At 39.7% G+C, this 22723-nt stretch overlaps 1 protein-coding gene across 1 annotated transcript in view; it reads right to left on the reverse strand.

The window, feature by feature from the left end:
* Positions 1 to 292: 292 nt before the first annotated feature.
* The window catches only part of LOC122801028 (leucine-, glutamate- and lysine-rich protein 1-like), a 496301-nt gene continuing 473870 nt past the window's right edge, over positions 293 to 22723 (reverse strand). Inside the window, exons 4-5 of the mRNA XM_044070487.1 lie at positions 20436 to 20735; positions 293 to 773 (exon numbers count right to left, since the gene is read on the reverse strand). Coding sequence (XP_043926422.1) covers positions 375 to 773; positions 20436 to 20735 — 699 coding nt within the window. The 3' untranslated portion in view covers positions 293 to 374. The remainder of the gene's footprint in view (positions 774 to 20435; positions 20736 to 22723) is intronic.

Consider the following 22723-nt stretch of genomic DNA (forward strand, 5'->3'; position numbering starts at 1 on the left):
ATTATGGATCACAAAACTGAAATCTAGTACATAGAACTGTGTGTGTGTGTGTGTGTGTGTGTGTGTGTGTGTGTGTGTGTGTGTGTGTGTGTGTGTGTGTGTGTGTGTGTGTGTGTGTGTGTGTGTGTGTGTGTGTGTGTGTGTGTGTGTGTGTGTTGCATGTCTGAATAAAATAAAAAATAGGTACTTATCAAGAAAATTCAACAAGGCATGCATTTAGCATGTAGTAATTTTTTCTATTCAAACCCATATCCCTCCTGAATGAAATACAGGGCAAAATAATCTCTTGGGGGGGGGGGGGGGGTAACATAAATTAATTTCTAAATAAAAAAAAAAAGTTGATCTCTTTGCGTTCTTGTGAGATGCTGATAAGTTTATTTCCTTCGTAATACTGCTGCAATTCTTTGCTTTGCTTCTGTTCCAGTAGACACCCTTTCTTTTGGTGGATGTGGAAGTGGGATTGTAGGCAAGCCTATGCCCTCAGTGCTGCCAGCATGATCTTTAAATGGCAAATCTGCAGTCCTGGGATGTGAAAGGAAACCAGAAAGCTGAATTCCTCCATAAGACTTAGAACTTCCAAAACCTTGTTTGTGGGTACCAGATGATGCTGAAGATGAGCTTAGACTACCTTGGCTGAAAGATCGCTGAGGCACAGAGAGCTGTCCACTGAGTCTCTTAAGCTCCAGGAGCTGTTCCCGGGCTTGGCTTAAAGCCTCAGTTAGTTCAAAACGTTCTTCACACTCTCTACGAACAGTTTCCTGCAGAAGAGAATTCTGTAAATAAAATAAATAACATTTTAAAAAAAAGATCATTTACCACTTTCTGCTTCCAAAATGTTTTAGTCAACTAATCATTTAAGACCAGTGCTTGTTAAGTTGAATAAAATGAGTTAAACTGGAAGCTTAGCCTAACTAATGTCTGTGTCATAATACATACTTATTTATGTCAGGTTTACCCATTTAGGTAAAATATAAATAAATATCTGTCTTCATTTCTAATCTAGCATATTGCACAGCAGCACTATATAATATGTACAGCAGGTTGTAAGGTATAGCTCACACACAACACACAGACAAGCAACGCACATTTATAACAGCAAGACATACAACACTATACAATATGGATAAATTATTAGGACTTGACAAAGCCTTTCTGTACTATCTCCATTCTGGGATTATTAACAACGTAAGATCATTCCAGTTCTACAATGAATCGGGTCTATATTATATTATTGCACGCTTACAAAAGTGAATGATAAATAATCAACCCCATGTAAGCAAAAACTTACAACGTCGAAACCTCAGAAAATCGCTGTTCCAAAATAAAAAAAAAAAAAAAACATTACATAATGTCCCCCCACACCCCCCCTATTTAAATATACCAACTCTAAGATCGCACTACAGTGCCAAAAATGACAAAGTAACGAAAGCGGCCAAGCAAATTCTTTCCCAGGGAAAGAATTCTCTGAAAAGCCGCTTCACTATTTTGCCTTTTCGCTCTTTTCGGTTTGATCAAGACGCATTTGAAAAACTGCGTCTGCGATCTGGTAATAGGAACTCTATGAATCACTGAACTGTGCAATCCCAAGCATCAGAAATGTTGAAAAATAATGTCCAAGACACAGACAATTGAAATAATTAATTTTAAGCATTTTTTGCAAGGGGCAAGCCCCCCACACCACCCAAACTTATATATACCAACTCAATAGTTACACGAACACAAAGAATGAAGAAATTGCAAAAAAAAAAAATGTGCATTATTGCTAATACACACAGAGAAATTGCACTGGTAATTCATATTGTGTTTCTTGGCATTTTTGTTTTCTTTGGGCAACAGACACTTAAGGAATTTCACCTTGACCACCTGTAGAGAAGCCAATCATACCATGTTAATCCATACATAATAAGATGGATAGACATTGGCTACAGAACAGGACACAAGGAGTCATTATACTAGGCAGATATGGGATAATGTAAAATGTGGTATCTCGCATGGGATCCTTGAAGCAATTTTATTTATTCTGGCATTTCCCTCATTCCCCACATCAAACAATTACTGCAAGCCAGATAAATGTTTATATGGGTAAAATGAATACTTGCATTAAACAAGCCTTATATTTAATGTAGACAGATGTGAAGTCATGTCTTCTGAAAACTACAAACTAGATACTGCAATTCCATTGGATTTATTAAGGGAAAGGATTAACAAACAAATTAAACTATTCTGTATCCTAGTTAACAATAAAGTCTGCTTCAAGGAAAATGTTAGTTTTATCCTACCCTACCCCCCAACCCTATCTAATCTAGATTATATCTTCTACTTTTCCCATATTAACTCTCAGCTCTTCCTATTTTATCTACATTCTCACACTCAAACCTTTTAACCCCCATTCCTAAAATTCCTGAGAAGATACTAAGACAATCTAACGCTCTTCCTTCATAGAAAAAAAATCTTTCCTACCTACCCTCTATCCGCTTTCAGACTTCACCACCATTAAATATCTTTCTACCCTGCAACTTTTTTTCCTTCTTGATCCTTACTTCCCCCACTACATGCCAACTATAACATACGGCTCCCTTCACTAAGTCATGCTACTACTCAGCTTATCCTCTATTCTTCTCCTGCTACTGGGCCATCTTTATCCTACTATGACTCTATAATAGCTCCAAACATCACTCCAGCTCTGTCCCAACCACCTATTCATACTTCCTCCTTACAGTCGCCACACATTGCACCAAACCTATTGAATGATGCCCTTCACCTTTAATCCAAATATAGAATGATTAACTCCATTTCAATTCAAACCAAAATAAACTTAGGTGGAAAAATACTCAAAAAACAAAAAAACAAAAAAAACAAGCATCAGTAATTCCCCAGTATACTAAAATCCTTCTAGGAGGAGACATTTACTCGAATCCTGGCTCCACTTATCACAATGAACATCAAGACTATTCACTTCACACACTTCTTTAACCCTACAATGGTCACCCCCCCAGACACAGTAATCTAACTTTGGCTGACATAAATGTTACAAGCATAAGAAATAAAATTGCTGAACTACATGCCTGGATTACCCAACATAAGCCTGATATTCTTGCTGCAACTGAAACTTGGCTTAAACCCAGCATAAACAGCCATAAAATTATACCTGCCAGCTATAATATTATTCATAACGACCATATAAAAGGAAAGGTGGTAGCATTGCTTTAATATTTCCCAGCAACTACCACATTTCCCATTACAACAAACCAATACCAAAATTCAGGGTCAGCAGAGTTTCTGACAACTTTCCTGAACTTTAACAATTAGAAACAAATATGTATTACTTACTGTTCTGTATATCCCTCCTTGCAACAATACAGCTATACTGGAAGATATCCTACAATGGATATCCATAACAATTCCATAAGAAATACTACGACTAAGTGATATGAATGCCAGTTGGTTGGACAAAAACTCCAACTCCCCTACATCTAGTGTGAACTCATTTGGTTTTACAAAACTAAGTAATAGCCCTGCACATTGTAGCAAGACATCAAATTCCTTATTACACTGGATCCTAGTAATGGACCCCAGCAAATACACCATCTCAGGTACAATGCCTGACATTCTTGGTTTTCATCTCCCAAGCTATACAACCAGATATCTCACACACCCACTTAAAACATCATGTTTATAAACCAACATGCAACCTTTTCAAGTTTAACCCAGAAATGTTCATTACTAACCTATCATCTATTAACTGGAACTTCCTAAAAATTCTCCCCTTAGATGATGCTGTAAATGAATTCAGTACAACTTTCCTGATTATTCTAAATAGCCTTGCATCCCCTAGAAGGAAGAGTCTAAAACAAATAATGCAGTTTTGCTACCCAAAAAGAGTAGAATGCTAATGCAGGATAGAGAAAAATCATGGAAAGAATGGCAAAAATATAAAACATCACAACATCCTGAAAACTTCAGAATGCTTCACAACTGCACTAAAAAGCAAATTAATGAAGACAAAAAAATCTATACTATAATAACTTTCAGAACAATAGTAAACACAAACTTAAAATATTTTGGACAACCATTAAGGAAATCTTGCATCCCGGCTATAAATTCAAACTTACACCCTGTCCCAATAACTCATTACTTGAAACCACAATAAAATTCAGCTCTTATTTCACAGATAATACAGCATCTTCAGCCAAGGAGTCCCCAACATCTAATACTAACCTTGCCCAGCAGCCATGTATCACCACATCCACTTTCACCTTCAATCCTGTGCCCACATCATATATAAAACTATTCTTAAAAAACTCAAACTGTACTCTACTTCTGCTGATGACGTTCCAAGCAAATACCTTAAAATAGCAGCAGATAGCATTGCCTACCCTGTCTCAATCCTTATAAATAGGTCAATCCAGGAACCTCATGTTTCTTTTCTCTAGAAAAAGTCACACTCTGCACAAAGGAGGAAATTCAACAGACATTACTAACTTTAGATCTATAGCAATCATATCTCCGCTCTCCAAAATACTTGAAAAATGTATTCAAAAACAATTGCTAAACTATCTCCTGCAGGAAGACTTTTTATGCCCCACACAACATGGCTTCCATCTTTCCCACAGTACTAACACTGCACTTCTACTCTATATAGATACTGTCAATATAGCTACAGATAATGGCAAACTAGTTTTCTCCTTATTTCTCGACTTGTCTAAACCTTTGACATAGTTTGTCACAGCAAACTTCTACTTCAAAGGTCCTCATTAGGTGTTTATCAGCCCACCCTTCTATGTTTCAAAAGCTACCTATCCAACAGGTATCAGTCAGTAACATGGCACTCCACCTTCTCTCCTTACCTCCCAGTCACCACCGGTGTACCACAAGGCTCTACCCTTGGTCCTCTCCTCTTTAACATTTTTACCTACACCCTATACACAGCCACACAACAGGCCTCCCTAATACAATATGCAGATGACTCATTCCACAGTCATTTATACATCAACCAATGTGGCACACATCCAAAAAATTACTCAGAAAGTTTAAACAGCAACTGAAACATGGCTTTGTAACTCACAACTCATGCTCAATCCTAAAAACAAAAAAACTACTATTTTTTGTCCAATCCCTCTCACATTAAAAACAAAATGCAACTAACTAACTTAATAATACTAACCTTCAGGCATTACTAAAATCAAAATTTGAACAATTCTGTAACAAAATTGCTAAATTTGCAGCAAATACCCATTATAGAATTCATCACTGTATAGCACTAAAAAGCCTAAATTGGTTAGAACTACCTCAGCAACTAATATATATACAGCGTCTTACAACATAAACCATTATCCATAATCTATCTGCTTATCCAACACTGAATAATATTCTATACAACTACGTTCCTGGTTGGTCATTATGATCCCATGACCAAAAACTACTGTCTCTCCACAAACCTATCAAATTTGCTGGGCTTTGTCTGTACGCATACCATGTTGATAAGGCCTGTGACTCTTTATCTGTATCCATCAGGTCCATACCCATCCTTCAAAACCATTCTGAAAGACTTCCTAGCCAAAAGCTGTCTCTGTTCTTGCTCAACACCATGATAAACTATATTCCTAAATGTGGACAAATACCTGTTCATACCTTGCATCTCCTTACTTTCCCTTCCTCACTCATTTCACTTCTGTCAATTTCTCTCCCCCCTGGCTTTCTCTCTAATTACACCACAAGCCTGATTTTCTCTCACTTCGTATTGAATCTGGTTTATATTACAATAACTTACCTTTAATTTCTCTATAAACTGGCTAACATTTCTCTAACTGTCAAATCATTTTCATATAACTTGTATCTATTATCAACCAGTGTTTTCATATTATGTCTAATTTAGTATAATTATTTAAACTGTATTTATTTTTTGTATTATTTTTAAAGACTGTAAAATTATTATTCTTAAAATATTTTGTAATACTTTGGAGCTTTTCTCCCCAGGCCTTTGCTGAAAATGGCCTACTACCCAGTCAGACGTTCCTGGTAATCAAATGTGAATAAAGAAAGAAATAAAAAAAAAAAAACAGACTAACGCTAGTAGCTTTATTTTTAAAACTATGATTACCTACAGATTTGGTAATGTTGCCCAGTCTATATAAGAGTTTCATTCATCCAGTATTGGAATATATTTTCATGTTTTTTGTTTCTACATCCATTGATGTTAATACACTAAAATTTGTCCTGTGTTTACCTAACAGGCACAAGATGCAGGGTTTTATCCTAACCTTTGGTCACTATCTGGTTATTGGCTAGGCATGTAATAGTCTGCAGACTGATTGCCTAGTGTTTAGAGTTTGTGAGTGGCTTAATTGTTAAGCTGTTTACTTTACAACATATATTTTCAAGGAGAATTCCATCATGCAATGAAAGTACAGTTGTGCAAAATCTTACCATAACAATAGATGTCCTTGTCTTCACCACTGCAGTATTTATCACATATGGGATTCCCTGCCGTGGAAGCCTAACATCCAGCCAGTCTACCAAAGATGGCCATTGCTTTAAGGTACACTGAACATCACCCAAAGCTCTTTGCATTGCATAAGGCATAAAGGTGACATTCAGGCGTACCATCCTCAGAACTGATTGCCCCAGTAGGAACACCAGTCCAAGGAAAACCAAAGAGAACATGCACATCCAGGAAGGAAAAAGACTAGGGGGATGGAGGGAGGGAGTGAATACTACAGAGGTGAAGGCAAGGACATCTACTATTATGGTAAAATTTTACACAGCTGTACTATGTCCTTACATTTACTGCTGCAGTATTCATCACATATGAGAGACTGCCAAAGCTTGAGAAGAAACTTGGGAGGAGGAAGCAGCAGTAGAACCCTCTAAGAAGTCATGAAGAATGGCATTAGCAAAACCAGCTCTAGCTCTGGAGATACTAGCAATCTTGTAGTAATTGGTAAAAGTATGAACAGAAGTCCAAGTAGCTGCTTCAAGAATAGAATTAGTGTTTAAGCCCTTGAAAAAAGCACCAGAAGAAGCCACAGCTCTAGCAGAATGAGGTTTTACAAATGAAGGAAGGCTCTTGCCATGAAAAGTATAACAAAAAGGAATAGCCTTTGAAATCCAAGTAGAAATAGTTTGCTTGGAAACTGCTAATCCTAAAGACCTAGGATGAAAGGAAACAAACAACTGATCAGATTTTTCTGATAGTTTTAGTCTTATCCAAGTAAAAGCCTATACACATTCAAGGTATGCAGCACCCTCTCACTGTCAGATTGTGGAGAGGGGAAAAAGTAGGTAAATTAATAGACTGATTAAGTGATAACTCATTATCACCTTAGGCACAAAAGAAGGATCAGTAGGCAAAGACACCCTGTCTTCATGGAATATCAAAAAAGGTGGACAAGTCATAAGGGCTTGCAACTCAAACACTTGCCTGGCAGAAGTAAGAGCTAACAAAAGAACTGTCTTTGAAGAACAATGTTGCAAGGAAGCTGAAACTGCAGGCTCTTCAGAACAAAATTAAGATCTCAAGGAGGATGAACGGGCTTCCTGGGAGGTCTAATATTAAGGATGCCTTTAAGAAATTGCTCAGCCTCAAAACTAAAGGAGGAGTTAAAGGCAGACAAGTAGAAAGAGCTGATAAGTGGGCCTTAACAAAAGAATAGGCAATCAGCATTGAGCAACTCATACCAATAAGAGAGAACCAAAGGAACATCCATAGTAAGTGTGTCCAGGTTATGAGAGAGACACCAAATAGAAAATCTCTTCCAACTAGATAAGTAGGATTATTAGTAGTAGGTTTCCTGGCATCCTGCAGGATTTGCATCATGTCCTCAGAAAAAAGGTGTCTATGAGGAATCAAAACCCTGTCACCCACAGTGTCAGTAGAAACATGGACAGATGTGGATAGATGAGATATCCCTTGTCTTGTAAGAGTAGGTCCACCCTGTGAGGTAACTTGTGATGGTTGCCCTTTGCTAGATACAGAACTGCAGGGAACCAGTGCTGTTGCGGCCAAAAGGAAGTCACCAATAAGATTTTGGGAGCATCCTGTTGAATCTTGAACAGAACTTTCAGAATAAGAGAAAGGACAGGAATGCATAATGAAACATCCCCTTCCAAGAAAATGAGAGGACGTCCACCTTCCACACCAGAGGACCTGGGCGTTTGGCAAAAAACAAAGAAAGCTGTTCAGAGGGGAGGATACTTGAGGAGTACCCCAGTGGTGAACAATGTCCAGAACACATCCCTGTGATGCATCCATTTGTGGGACTGAGTGAAGGACCTGCTCAGAGAGTCTCTCACAATGTTTTATCTGAAGGGTAATAAACTGCCTGAAGAGTCATTTGATACTTGACAGCCAGATCCCATAACAGAAGTGCCAACCAACAAAGAAGGTAAGATCTTGTTCCCCCCATTTGTTGACATACCACATAACTGTGGTATTGTCTGTGAATACCTTCAGAGGCCCTGGACAGAAAAGAGGATGAAAGGCCTGAAGAGCCAGCATAAGAGCTCTAATCTCTTTGATGCTGATGTGCTTCTTCTGCTGACAAGGCAACCACACTCCCTGTACCTTTAGGGAGCCAAAAGTTGCTCCCCATCCCACTTCTGAAGCATCTGTGAACAGATCCTGAGATGGAATAGGGCAATGAAATGGGAGCCCTGGATTCAGAGACAACTGATGAATCCACCAGAGAAGTTCCTTTTTGAGACAATGAAGAAGAAAAACTGCAAAGTCTAGATGATGTGCATATTGAAGCCACAATGATGTTAGAAACTACTGGAACTTCTTCATGTGGAGTTTGGCCAGAGGGTGCATCAGAATGGTGGAAGCCATGAAACCCAGAGCACTCAGAAACTCCCTGTCTATAATGGAGGCCAGGGGAAGAATACTTTGAAAGTAAGAAATGAGAGTTAAGGCCTTTGGAGGAGGCAGGGATGCCAGCATTGGCACAGTCTGAATCCTGCAATCCAGAAAGACATGCTCCTGAGAAGGAGTCAGAGAAGACTTTTTGAAGTTTATCATGAACCCCAGGCTCTGAGGAGGAGAAGTGGCAAAATGAAGATTTTGCAAAAGGATCTCCGGAGAGGATGCCTGAATTATTCAAGTAAGGAAACATTTGGATTCATTGAAGCCTGCAAAAAGCAATCACAGGAGCGAGACATTTGGTGAACACCCTTGGGGCAGTAGAAAGGCCAAAGGGCAAAACACAGAACTTAAAATGCCAGGAAGCAACAGAGAAATGCAAAAACATCCTAAAAAGAGGATGGATCGGAATATGGAGATAATTATCCTTGAGATCCAGAGACACCAGAAAGGCCTGAGGGAGCAAGACAGGAAACAGACTCTGAAGGGACATGATCTTAAAGGAGGGCACCTTCAGAAAAGTGTTTAGATGAGAGAGGTCTAGAATTGGTCTCTAAGTAGTCTCTTTTCTGGGCACTAGAAACATTTCTGAATAAAACCCTTCCCTCGTTTGGGACACAGGCACCTCTTGAATGGTACCCTGAGACAAGAGATCTCAAAGAACCTCTGGGAAAAAAGGAAGTTATTCCTAAGAAGGCCGAGGAATTCCCTTAAAAGGAGGATGGGTTATCCACACCATGATATACCCCTGATGAATGACTGACAGAACCCAAGAAACATGAGTGATTCAAAGACAAATAGGAAGAGAAAGAGAAAGGCTAAGATAAAGAGGAATGTGGATGGGAACAGGCAGATAGTCAGACAGCACCTGGTTTTCCAGGAAAGAAATGGCTTCTGAATCCCTGTAGTCTGAATGGCCTTAGCAGGAGGAGCCCATTTACCACCCTTTTTTACCTTTACCATGAGGTCGAGATTGCCTATGAACAAAGGCTGGCTTGGAAGGGCAGGTTCCCTGAAATTTAGGCACAGGAGAAACAAACAAACAAATGTTTAAGCTCCTGTAAGGCCTTCCCCTTGTCCTGAAAAGACTTAAACAAACCAGCAGTTGCTTCCCCAAACAAGAGTTTATTATCCAGCGGAGTATCCATCAACTTAGCCTTAATATCATCGGGTAAAGGTTGAAGCCTAAGCCAAGCATACCTCCTCAGTACTGAACCAAAAGCAGTAGCTTTGGAAGAGGCATCTGCTGGATCATAACTACATCTAACAGAATGACAAACTACTTGAGAGGAAGTCCCTAGCAAGGAAAGAGCAGAAGATTTACTCTCAGAATCTGGAAGATCACAAAAAATCTGACAAGCCCTAGAAAGAAGAGCCAACACATACCTAGATATATGGGTCTGATAATTAATTGCTCCAAAAGCTAGGGTAGCAGAAATATAAACCTTCTTACCCAGCATGTCCATGGTTCTACTGTCCTTGTCAGAAGGCAGTAACTTGGATGAAGGAAGCAATTGCCACAGCTTATTAGAGGCTACAGACACTGCAGAGGAGTCAGGAGCAGGATTTTTGAAGAAAAAGGTACAGTCCTCAGGCACCCTGTAAAACCTATCAAGCTTCTTGGGAGTAGGGGGCAAAGAATCAGGCACTTTAGAGGCACTGGAAAAAATATCCAGTAAAGCAGCCAAAACAGGAGGAACAGCTTTAGGTTTAGGAGATTCCATCAGCAGTAATTCATAGTACCTCTTGTAGATATCAGAGAACTGAGCACTATCTGACTTAAAAAAATTCCATCATCCTACAGATTGTGTTCCCAAAGGAAATTTCCTCAGAAGGAGTATCAAGACTAATGGATTCCTCCTCCTCTGACTCATAGTCCAAAGGAGAATGAATCTGAGCAGAATAAGTAAGGGATTTTTCATCAGAATCCAACTCTTCCTCGGAAGAATTCAGTTCTCTGGGCCTTTTAATTGGAGGCGAGAACTAAGGAGGAGCAGGAACAGAAACCTGTTGAGGAGGCCTTAATGACAGTAAAGCATTAAATAACCTCTGGGTTTGTAACAACCTCAGGAGAAACACCTGGCAGAGGCTGGACAGTGGAAGATTCCAGTCTTACCGCTTTCACCTTCTTCTTCCCTGTTGGCTGACCCTTGGGGTCGGAAGTTCCTTCCATTGTATCTTTAGCAAGAAGCTTAAAATGCTGGTTCTCAAGACACAATGAAAGGGAAGAAAGCTTACTATGAATGTTTTTCAGGATGAACACTTGACAAATCGAACATGATGTATGGTCATGAAAAGCTCCTAGGCAAAAAAGGCACTTATTGTGGCATTTTTTATGGGAAATCTGTGTCTCACACCGGCATCTACCCTTCCTGGATGACATTAACCCCAAACAGAACAAAAAAGTCAAGAAAAAGAACAAAACCCCAACTGGGTACTTATATGCAATGGTGAGGACTTCAGCAAATAGGAGTAATCACCTGAATATAAAAATGCAGAAAACAGACATAGGCAAACAAACTGATTGTTAGAAACAGTGTTCCGACTGGAGGCAAAGAAGTTCTGAGGACAGTACACCTGAACGTCACCTTTATGCCCCACACTACTCGAGAAGCGTTTGGGTGACGTTCGGCGTACCTTAAAGCAATGGTAGGCTTTGGTAGATTGGCCAGACATGGGGCTTCCATGACGGGGAATCTCATACATAATGAATACTGCAGCAGTGTATGTAAGAACATCTTGGTTATACAGCAAGCTTCAGTATTTGAATGTGCATAGTATAAACTATCATTTAACAACAGGCAAACTTTGTTTAGCTTATAAGTCATTTAATGATGAATATTTGAGACACTTCTTGGGTTTGAAATAAACATACCAATATAAGAGTGTTTAAACTTGGAAATTCCATGATTGTTATGTTTTTGTGAAAAAGACCAGGGAAGATGCCTGAAACAGAAGGTCATCCAAGTAAGGAAAGACTTGGATTCCCTGAAGCATGCAAAAAGCAATCTCAGGAGTGAGACATTTGGTGAATAAGCTTGGGGCAGTAGAAAGACCAAAGGACAAAGCAGAGAACTAATGTCAGGAAGCAACAGAGAAACATAAAAATTCCTGAAAAGGGGAGGGGATGAACCAGAATACAAAGATAAGCATCCTTGAGATCCACAGACACCATATAAGCCTGAGGAAGCAATAGAGGGAACAAAGTCTGAAGGGACAACATTCAAAAAGAGGGCACCTTCAGAAAAATGTTTAGATGAGAGAGGTCTAGAACTGGTCTGAAGTACCCTCTTTCCTGGGGACTAGAAACATCCTGGAGTAATGCCCTCTCCCCCTTTGGGACACAAGCATCTCTTGAATAATACCCTGAGTCAAAAATCCCAAAGCACCTCTGTAAAGAAGGACAGTTGTTCCTGAGTGAGCTGAGGAATGCCCATAAAAGGACAAAGGGATTTCCAGACCATGAAATACCTCTGGCAGATAATGGACAGAACTCAGGAATCCTGAGTAATCTGTTGCGAAACAGGAAGAGAGAGAGAGTGAGAGAGGCAAAGATAAAGAGGAAAGTGGCTGGGAAGAAAAGGATAGTCAGACAGCACCTGGTTTATCAGGAAAATGAGACTTCTAAGGCACAGTAGTCTGAGTAGCCTTTGCAGTAGGAGCCCACTTGCTACCCTTTTTACCCCTAGGAGGAGGGCGAGATTGCCTATGAACTAAAGCTAGCTTACTGGGGTAACTTTTCTGAAATTTAGACATGGGAGAAACAAATACATGTTTAAGTTCCTGTAAAGCCTTGCCCTTATCCTGAATGGACTTAAAGCAGCAGAAGCTTCGCTAAATAAGTGTTGATTATCTACAGTGGCATCCATCAATTTAGCCTTAATATCATCAGGCAAAGGTTGAAGCTGAAGCCAAGAATACCTCCTCACCACTGACCCGAAAGCAGCAGCTCTAGATGAAGCATCTGCTGCATCATAATTGCACTTGGTGGAATGATGAGGTACCTGGGAGGAAGTCTCTAACAGGGAAAGTGCAGACATTTTTTCCTCAGTGTCTGGAAGATCAGAAATAATCTGACAGGCCTGGGATGACAGCCAACAACTACCTGGACATATGGGTCTGATAATTTACAGCCCTAAAAGCAAAGGTAGCAGAGGTATACACCTTCTTGCCTAGCCTTTCCAGGGTCCTACTCTCTTTATCAGAGGGCAGTAACTTAGGAAAGGAAGTAAATGAGATGGCTTGTCAGAAGCTACACACAACACCAAGTGATCAGCAGAAGGACACTTGTACAAGAATTTACAGTTCTCAGGCACCCTATAGAATCTATTAGACTTCTTGGGGGCAGGGGGCTGAGAGTCTGGAGCATTGGAAGCATTAGAAAATGTATGGCAGTCAAAACAGGAGGAACAGCAGAAGGTCTTGGAGAATCCATCTGCAGCAACTTGTAATACCTTTTTTGTATCTCAGAAACCTGAGAACAATCCCATTTAAAAAACTCCATCATCCTAGAGATTGTGTCCCCAATATCAATGTTTTCAAATGGAGTATCAGGACTGGTACATTCCTCTTTCTCCAATACACAGTCTAAAGGAGAGGGAATCTGAGATGAATAAGCAAGGGATTCCTCATCTGAATCAGCCTCTTCCTCAGAGGAATCCTATTCCCTGGGTCTTTTAAGAGGGGTAGAGGTCCAAGGGGGGTTTGGAACAGAAACTCCCTGAAGAGGTTTTAAAGCCATCAAAGCAATAGACAAACCCTAAGTGAAAGACTGCCATTCACTCTGTGGATCCTTAGGAGCAGGAGACATATGTTTAGTCTTTTGCTTTTTCTTTGAAGGGATATCTGCCTTACAGAATTTAGAAGGCACTAATCTGATACACATTCAATAATGGTAGTAGGGACTTCTTCTATGACTACGATTTGAGGAACATCCCTTGGCCCCTAAGAGATAATCAGCTGCGGTTCCCCTGAATATGTGAAGCAGAAACCTGGAATGCCTCCTCAGACATGCTCAGTGTCGAATCCCCTGCTGGCCTCCAACCCAGTCACAGCTGAGGAGTCCAATGATAAAGCTGGGAAAGCCTCCAGCATTCACTCATCTCAGGAGACATGTCTGGGGGAGGCTGAACAGCAGAAGATTACGCCAAAATTTCTTGGCCTTCTTCTTCACAAAAAGCTGCCTTTTGGAGTGGAAAGTTCCCTCCATCGAGTCCTTAGCAAGAAGTTTAAGATGTTGGTATGCAAGATCAAACACTAAAGAAGAAAGTCAACTATGAAGGGTCTTAGGAACAAAGGCCTGACAGATACACAGCAGGGTATATGGTCTTGCGAAGCACCAAGGCAAAACAGACAATGTTCATGGTGGTCTTTATAGGGAATCTGTCTCCCACACTGTTATTTACCCTTCATGGATGATGTGAAACCCCACAAGGAACAATATAATAAAAAAAGATAAGTAGAACAAAACTCCAATGTGGCACTTATCTGCAGAGGCTTGCTGAATCAGCAAAGGAACAGGCATTCAGACCAACAACCAAGAGATGGTATTTATACTGGCGGCAAAGAATTTCTGAAGATGGTACATCTGTACATCACCTTTATACCCTATGATATGTGAGGAGCATACGTGTGATGTACCACGTACCATAAAGCAACCTATACATTTTGGTACACTGGCTGGGTGTTGGGCCACCCTTAGCAGGGGATCCATAGTGTAATGAATAGTGCAACACTGAAATAGAAGGACATATAACACATATATTGCTCTGGATGTACCCTTCGCTAAACATGATCACCTTTGAGGTTGTATTACTTCAGAAGAAAAGGGACACATTTTTGAAATTCCCATCAATGACACGTGGTTCTATCACATAGTTATTATATGTTATAAACCTTGCACACATTTTTATTTGAGATAATTTTTTTTAAGTCACTGAACTATACTTTACTGTATTTTATTGCTATAAACTAATCTGCAATGTTGTACTGCAACTGTCTGCCTTACTGGGCTGGTTAAATCACTTTTGTTATTGCCTCAGTGTTTGTAAAGCTTTTTTAGCTAGTTTCAATGTGTGAAAGGTATTAATTGGAAATTTTCTCCATTTGTTAAACATCTGTTTGTTGTTCTGATATCCCTACCAAGGAGTGTATCATATACCTGATTTGTTTGCAGTTAAACACATTTTCTAGACTCTTCTTGCTCCTTTTTCTGTTTAAAACTTTCATTTAGTGTCTCACTGCTGTTTTTCTACTGTGATAAACATTTCTGTAGTGTTTTCTGCCTAAAATAGTGTAGCTAGTAGCTGTAGCATAGTCCAATTTCAGGATTGCTGTCTCTGGGCCTGGTTGTTTGTTTGCAGAGGCTGTTTGTTCTGACCACATATTCCAGATCATCTTGGATTAGCAGTGGCCATTCTTCACTTTAATGAGAGTATCGTGTTAATTGGCCAGTGGCTGGTAAAGGTTGTCTGGTCAAGGGCGTGGAGTAAGCACCTCATTGGTTCTTTTGAGCTTTTTTTTAAGTTGTTTCAGGTTTGAACCTTCCTGTACTTAAGCCCTACCTTTGAGAGGGTTTCTGCTGATTCACACTGAGTTGAACGAAGGAGGGGCATGGACCACAACTCTGATCTGTGATATATAACAATAAGCATCCTGTTTTCTTGCTTATTTTTACTAGTTATTGCTTATTCTTACCATTTATTGCACTTTTTATTGTCTGCTGCCTACCTTTTATTGCACTTTTTATTGACTGCTGCCTACTTTTTACTGTATTTTATTGCTATAAACTAATCTGCATTGATGTACTGCAATTGTCTGCCTTACTGGGCCTGTTAAATCACTTTTGCTACTGTCTTACTGTATGTAAAGCTTTTTTAGCTAGTTTCACTATGTGAAAGGTATTAATTGGAAATTTTCTCCATTTGTTAGGCATCTATTTGTTGTTCTGATTTTCCTGCCAAAGAGTGTATCATACAACTGAGTTGTTTGCAGTTAAAAGCATTCTCTAGAGTATCCTTGCTCCTTTTTCTGTTTAAAACTTTCAGTTAGTGTCTTACTGCTGTTTATTTTGCTGTGATAAATATTTCTGTAGTGTTTTCTGCCTAAAATAGTGTAGCTAGTAGTTGTAGCATAGTTTCTCACCCTTCCTCCCTATTGTTGTCTTGTTCTTAAACTTGGTGGCTTTGCAGTTGCCCACCCCTACTGTAAATTTGATCTGGGACGTTCCTCCCAGTCCAGTCTCATTAGTTCATTCTACCTAATACAGAAAGAACATTTGGAAGGTCAACCCCCTTAGTTTCTTAACCTTGAAGTATCTTCTGTTCCTCCTTTCTTCCTTTCAACTTTACTAAAAAAAACACACACTTTATTCAGCTGCTTTTACCATATTTGTGTTTCCTCCTCCTACTATGTTCTTCATCTTGCTTTTTCTGCTACTTATTATTTAAAGTGTTTAATTGCATCTTTTCTGCTGCATTTATTACTGCTTATTTTTAGCCTGTTTAAATTGTGTTATTCTATGCCTCTTTGTTTTGGTTTAAGCACCTGGGCTTTAGGCCTACCCCTTAGCTCTCCCTGGCCTCTCTCCCTCAGATTCTGACAAATATGGATGGAAACTTTCCAAAGGTTTCCCCTGCCAGCCTGGCTGATATGGGCAACTGCCTCATGTACACAGACAACAATCTACTACTACCACCTAGGAATGCAATTTGTGAGAGATGCAATTACATTAAGAACCTAGAGTCTATACTCTTGCCTTCACAAGCCAGTATATCTGGCACTGAGAAGGTTGTCAGCACAATCACTACACCTCAAACACTACCCACAACTACACAACACACACCCACATATGCATGGGTTCTCAACAAAAACAAATCCAAACAAAAGAGACCTCAGAGGCAAAAACACAAGCGAACTCCACAACCCTCCACACCACATACCACTCATAGTCCACACACCGGTGTTTCGTAACCACTAAGGCCTAACCATAAACCCAACATATTAGCCATTGGAGACTCCATTGTGAGACACACAGATGTATCTCTCGCCAAGCTGAATATGGAGAAAGCCACAGTTAGTTGTCTGTCTTGTGCCAGAATCCACCATACCAAACACGCTCTCAAGTCTCTCAACAACTGGTACTGTTATGACTTTGCCATAGTCCATGTTGGGGTGAATGACTTGAGACGTACCTCCCTGGACTATATGAAGAGAGACATGATGTCCCTAGCCTGAAGCAGCATTCTACCATCACCCAGAATGATGCTACAATACAAACAGAAAATGACTGACTCTAACAATTGGCTTAGTTTCTGGTGTCATTCTAGGGGGATCCATTACCTGACAGCCTGGGATGATATCATCAACAGACCAAGATGATTTGCTAGAGATGGCCTGTATCTGTCTCACTTGGGCTTCAAGCTTCTGGCAAAGGCCTTTGCATCTCCCATAGTGCCATTTTTAGGAAAAGTCATGAGGCTGATACAACTAACATACAAATTTCAAGAAAACACAAATTAAAGGTTATGCTGCTAAATGCTAGGAGTCTAAACATGAAACTGCACTCATTGCAAGCATTCTTAACCCTGGAAGATGCTGACATTTGCGCAGTCACAGAAACCTGGTTCAAAGCTATAGAGAACACCTCAGCCTTACTTGGTTACTCATCCTATCATACATTCAGACCCCAAACTGTGGGCAACAAAGTCAAAAGAGGCGGAGACACAAACAGTATGACACACAGGAGACACTCCAGGTGCAGTTAACCATTGACAAGACCCCTATTCAAATCATAGCTAGCTACAGGCCCCCAAATTTGACTCATGATGTCCACTCCACCTATCTGAAACGTTTCTAATCTATCAAGATTCAACCCTTTATCATTAACCTGGGTGACTTTACCTACCCAACCACAGAATGGAAAAATTATTCATGCCAGAACACAAATGCCCAGAGATTCCTTGATTTTATCAATGCAAATGCCTTGGAACAGCTACTCAATACCCCCACAAAAGGTGATAATATATTGGACTTGATATTAACCAACATGAGTAACCACTGCAGCACCCCTACAGTATCATTCTCCCTGGTAAGATCCGACCATAAAGTGGTCACTTTTGAAGTCAGCATCTCCTTTGACCCCCCCCCCCTCTTAGCTAGGGTCAAACAAAAAAACTTCTCCAAAGCTGATTACAACCTCCTAATAGAGGGTATAAACAGCTTCATAGCCCCCTCCCCCTCTGTAGGAACTGGCACCAATGTCCATCAAAGTACTATACGAGCATTTATATAGATGCATGGAATCAGGAATACCCAACAGGACAAAATCATCCTCCACAAGGATGAGTAAATCTGTCTGGTGGACATCTGCAATAAATAAACTATATAACAAATGGAAAAAAATGCTGGCCAGGATCAAAAAGAGCAATTGCCCAGTTGGAAGCAATTTCTCTTTAGCCTGAAGAAGCAAATAAGAGCACTAGTGAAATCCTCTAAAGCCAACTTTGAGTCCAAATTGGCCACATCTACTAGAGACAATCATAAGGTCTTCTTCACATATGTCCGCAGTCTCAAAGAAAGCACCCAGATCTGTTCAAAATTGGTGGTCAAGGACCCCCACATACACAAATGCTGTAGATATAGCCAACATACTGGCTGATAGATTCAGTGCAAATGTCACCCCTGTCTCCCCATCAGTAAATCAGGACACCCCAATACCTGCCCCCCTCCCCTTATCTCTAGGGAACAGGTCATCACTGCCCTCTCAAATGCAAAGAATACAGCCTCCAGGGATCTGATAACATCCCAGGCTGCATTCCACATGAACTTAGGCATGAACTTGCAGAACCATTAGGCACCCTATTCAACCAAAGTCTGAGTACCAGCTTTGTCCCAGCTGAGTGGAGGACAGCCACTGTCATTCCTTTACACAAAGGTGGAGCATCCACCAATCTGGGAAATTATAGGCCCATCTCTCTAACTAGCCTGATTTGCAAGGCCATGGAACAAATTATCATGGACCTTATTAACAGGGACACTGGCAACTTCCAAACACTCAACTCCACACAGTTTGGCTTTATCAAGGGGAGGTCGTGTCTGTTAAATCTGGTCGACTTCTTTGAGACAGTCACCAAAGCCATGGACGAGGGGAAAACTGTGCACACCACCTACCTTGACCTGGCCAAAGCTTTTGACACTATTTCCCACTTAGGCATAATAGAAAACTCTCTGAACTAGGCATCAATCCATATGTTACCAGATGGGTAGCAAACTGGCTCACTGATAGAACCCATCTAATGAAAATAGAGGAAGTCACCTCAAGCAGTAGACCCATAACGAGTGATGTACCCCAGGGATCAGTCTTGGGGCCTCTGTTATTTGGAATATACTTCTCTGAGGTGCAGGCCAAAACCAGTGGGCTATGGCTGACCAAGTTTGCAGATGACTGCAAGTTGGGCATGGTCATCAATTCCCCAAGTGATGTGAAATGACTGGTGCCAGAAACATGTCCTCAAGCTGAATGCCAAAAAATGCATCATCATCATCCCCTTTGGAGAGAGTGACATCCCCACATATTATAACATTAATAACAACATCCTAAGCATGCAATCAGCTGTGAGAGATCTGGGCACCCAGGTTGATAGCAACCTGACTGTGGCTACCATGTTACTTCCATTGTACGGAAAGCTTTCTACATGGCCCACCTCATAAGCATGGATATCTCATCCAGGGGCAAGGAGGTCATAACATCCATGTATTCTTCCCTTATAAGGCCAATTATTGAGTACAATGCCCCCTTTGGCATGTACCTCGCAAAGCACATGCTGCAGTTGGAGAGACTACAGAGGTTCCTCATCAGGATAATCTAGGGCTTCAAACATCTACCTAACACATATAGGCTAAAAACCTTCTCCCTCTATTCAGTTTCATACAGACTCCTCAGAGGTGACCTCTGTCTGGTATATAAAGCAATCTCAGACCCTGCCTTGATGGGACTGCTGCATATCCGCAAGTCAAGCTCCACTTGAGTAACCCATGCGCTTGACCTCAACCTGGTCTGTGACATCAACAGAACTTGTTTATGGGAAAGATGTGTGTCCCACAGACTCCCCCACCTGTGGAATAGACTCTCAATCCACGTCAATTAGAGTACCTCATTATCTCTTTTTAAGCGCAACCTGGATAACTGGATGGGAAACTGAAAATACACCCCTGGGATTCCACATGTCCCTGCTGCACAGGGGCTTTGGGTGCTGACTTGTCTAAACATGGGCTAAACTCTTGGCTAGGCTTATAAGGGCCTCAGGGCCAGTAGCCTAGTAATTTCCTATGATCTTATGATCCTATGATCCTATGATACAGAACTGAACAAAACCGTAATGGCATGTGAACACTAATAAATGGAACTACATTTATTTCACAAAAGGACTAAAACATTTATATCTTAGCCCACTAGCCTTCATATTGAGACTCCTTTGTTTTCCCTTGCTGAAGGTTCAATGATCTGGTAGTTAAACATGAACAGCTGATTCATAGACATATGTATATTTGTAGCATTATGCAGAGCTAAACATCTTACCTCTTCTTGTGACTGATTTAGTTGCTGTGTTAACTGTTCCATTTGCTGAGACAATTCCCTCAATTTTGCTGTTTTCTGACTGTTATCTCTTTTCAGTTCCTCTGTAAGTATGTCAGTATTGTCCTGCTCATTCCTCAGACGGCATTCTAGATCACTAATTATTATTTTAAGACTCTGAATTTCTTTCTCTTTGGATTCTTCTTTCTCCACAAGTTTCATCTGGGTTTCTTTAAGTTTTACCTCAAGTGTGTTTACTTCAGTCTGGAAGCCTTCAGTTGCATCATTAATTAAGGAAGGTATCTAATAGCCAATAAAGGAAAATAAGTCATAATAGCACTTTCTTCAAGCTAGAATGTATTCCACCAACTAAAGCAGATGTTTGCAACTTAACTTCGTCACACATGTAAAACTAAAATTAAAAGTGTGTGTGTGTGTGTGTGTGTGTGTGTGTAGGGATGCAGGCAACAGTAAGCATGGGACCCTGGCCTTCACTTATTTTTCAATTACAAAGTCATGCGTTATATAACAAACTTTTTTCTTTTGACATCTTGTAATTATTTTGGAAATTATGCATTACATTGCTGATAACATGGACCACTCTAAAACACAGAAAATGTTAAGAAATGCTTCTTCTTCTTCTTCTTTGGTACAGTAGGAAATACCAGGTTAATTCCGTGATGTAATTCTCAGAATTACCATCCAATAGAATGCAGCAGAATTATTAAAAAAGAGCGAGGACATACATGACTTTCCCTGCCCATGTGCTAAACATGAAGTATCAAATAGCAGAGTCAGCTCTGTAAAGCTGGAAGTTTTGGTTCAGTTTTAATACATTCTGTGAACACTATGAATGCAGCAGTACATTGTAATGTAGGAGAATGCACATATACACATTCATGTGACATGAAACGTATAACCAGAGAAGTGTTGGAGAGAAGGAAGGGTAGGTTTGCACCCATATATAAGGGCCAGAATTGGAAAGGAACTATAGAAGAAAACGGTGAGCCAGACTTAATTAATAACAACAACAAAATTCCTGATAACCTTTCCCAAGCATTACTTTTAGAATATAATGGTATCAGTAGTGGAATTAGCAAAATTTTTTTTCAGAGAATGGGATAAGTTTTTAGCTTTCTCTGATATAGAAGGTATAAGTAACATTCCTAGGAAGGTGATCTATAGAAATTCTAGGAATATGAGTAACATCTTGGAAAGTAAGAAGATGCAAAGTGTCCGGAGGACAAATAAGAAAGGTACCTACAAATGTGGACATTGCAACCAATGCTGCTATATAATAAATGGGGATTGTTATAATATAATAAGTAGAAATAAAATAATAAATAGTCAGGAGTATTTTAATTGTAATACTAAAGGGATAGTGTACCTTGCTTACTGTGAAAAATGTGGTGCCTTTTATGTTGGAAAATCAGAAAGAGCTTTGAGAAAAAGAATTTACGAACACATGTATGATATAGCCAACAAGAAGGAAAGTAATGCTCTGTACAAGCATAGCCTAATCTGCAATGAATATAGATTCAAGTTCATGGTAATAGAAGATATAAAACAAGACATTCGAGGGGGACCATGGGAGACCAGAATAGAGTACAGGGAACTATGGTGGCAAGTAGCTTTAAGTGCTGATAAATTTCCGGGGCTCAATGATCACATATCTATATTGCCCCTGTTAAAATTGAGAGCAGCTAAGCTTTAAGAACAGCACTGGCTACTTCAATTTTGGCCACCAGAAGTTCCCATTGTTCATTTGAAACATGTTTTATAAGAATTATTTAGATTATTTTTATTATATAACAAGCAGATACGTTTTAACTGTTTTTAACTGTTTTTACACTCTGTTCTGGAATGTGTATCTTTTTATATTTATTTTCATTTTATAATATTTTGGTATTTCTTCCTGATGGCTTATGAGCGCCTAATTGAACATCAGTTTTGGATCTTAATATTCATTGACATTTTTTCAGATAATGTCATTTTCATTTGTTATTTTCACTTGTTCATGCCATAATATGTTCATTTCCTCATGCACAGCTTTTCTAAGCTTTTTAGCAGTCTTTTAATATTTTTTAAATACGTAATAGTTTTCTTAGGGAACATTTATTATACTGACACAATATTTAAGTCTAAATAATAAGCAATTATTTATTTATTCAGTTTCAGTGTTCATGAATTTGCAATAGTGTTATCTGGTTTTGGTAAAGTGCGATTTATTTCTTTAACAATTTTTTAATTGCATAATTAACAAAAGGAGCGGACTATATAAAGATGGTTAA

Source organism: Protopterus annectens, chromosome 4.part1 (genome assembly GCF_019279795.1).
Source record: "Protopterus annectens isolate FY-2018-M chromosome 4.part1, PAN1.0, whole genome shotgun sequence".
In the NCBI taxonomy this organism is placed as follows: Eukaryota; Metazoa; Chordata; order Ceratodontiformes; family Protopteridae; genus Protopterus; species Protopterus annectens.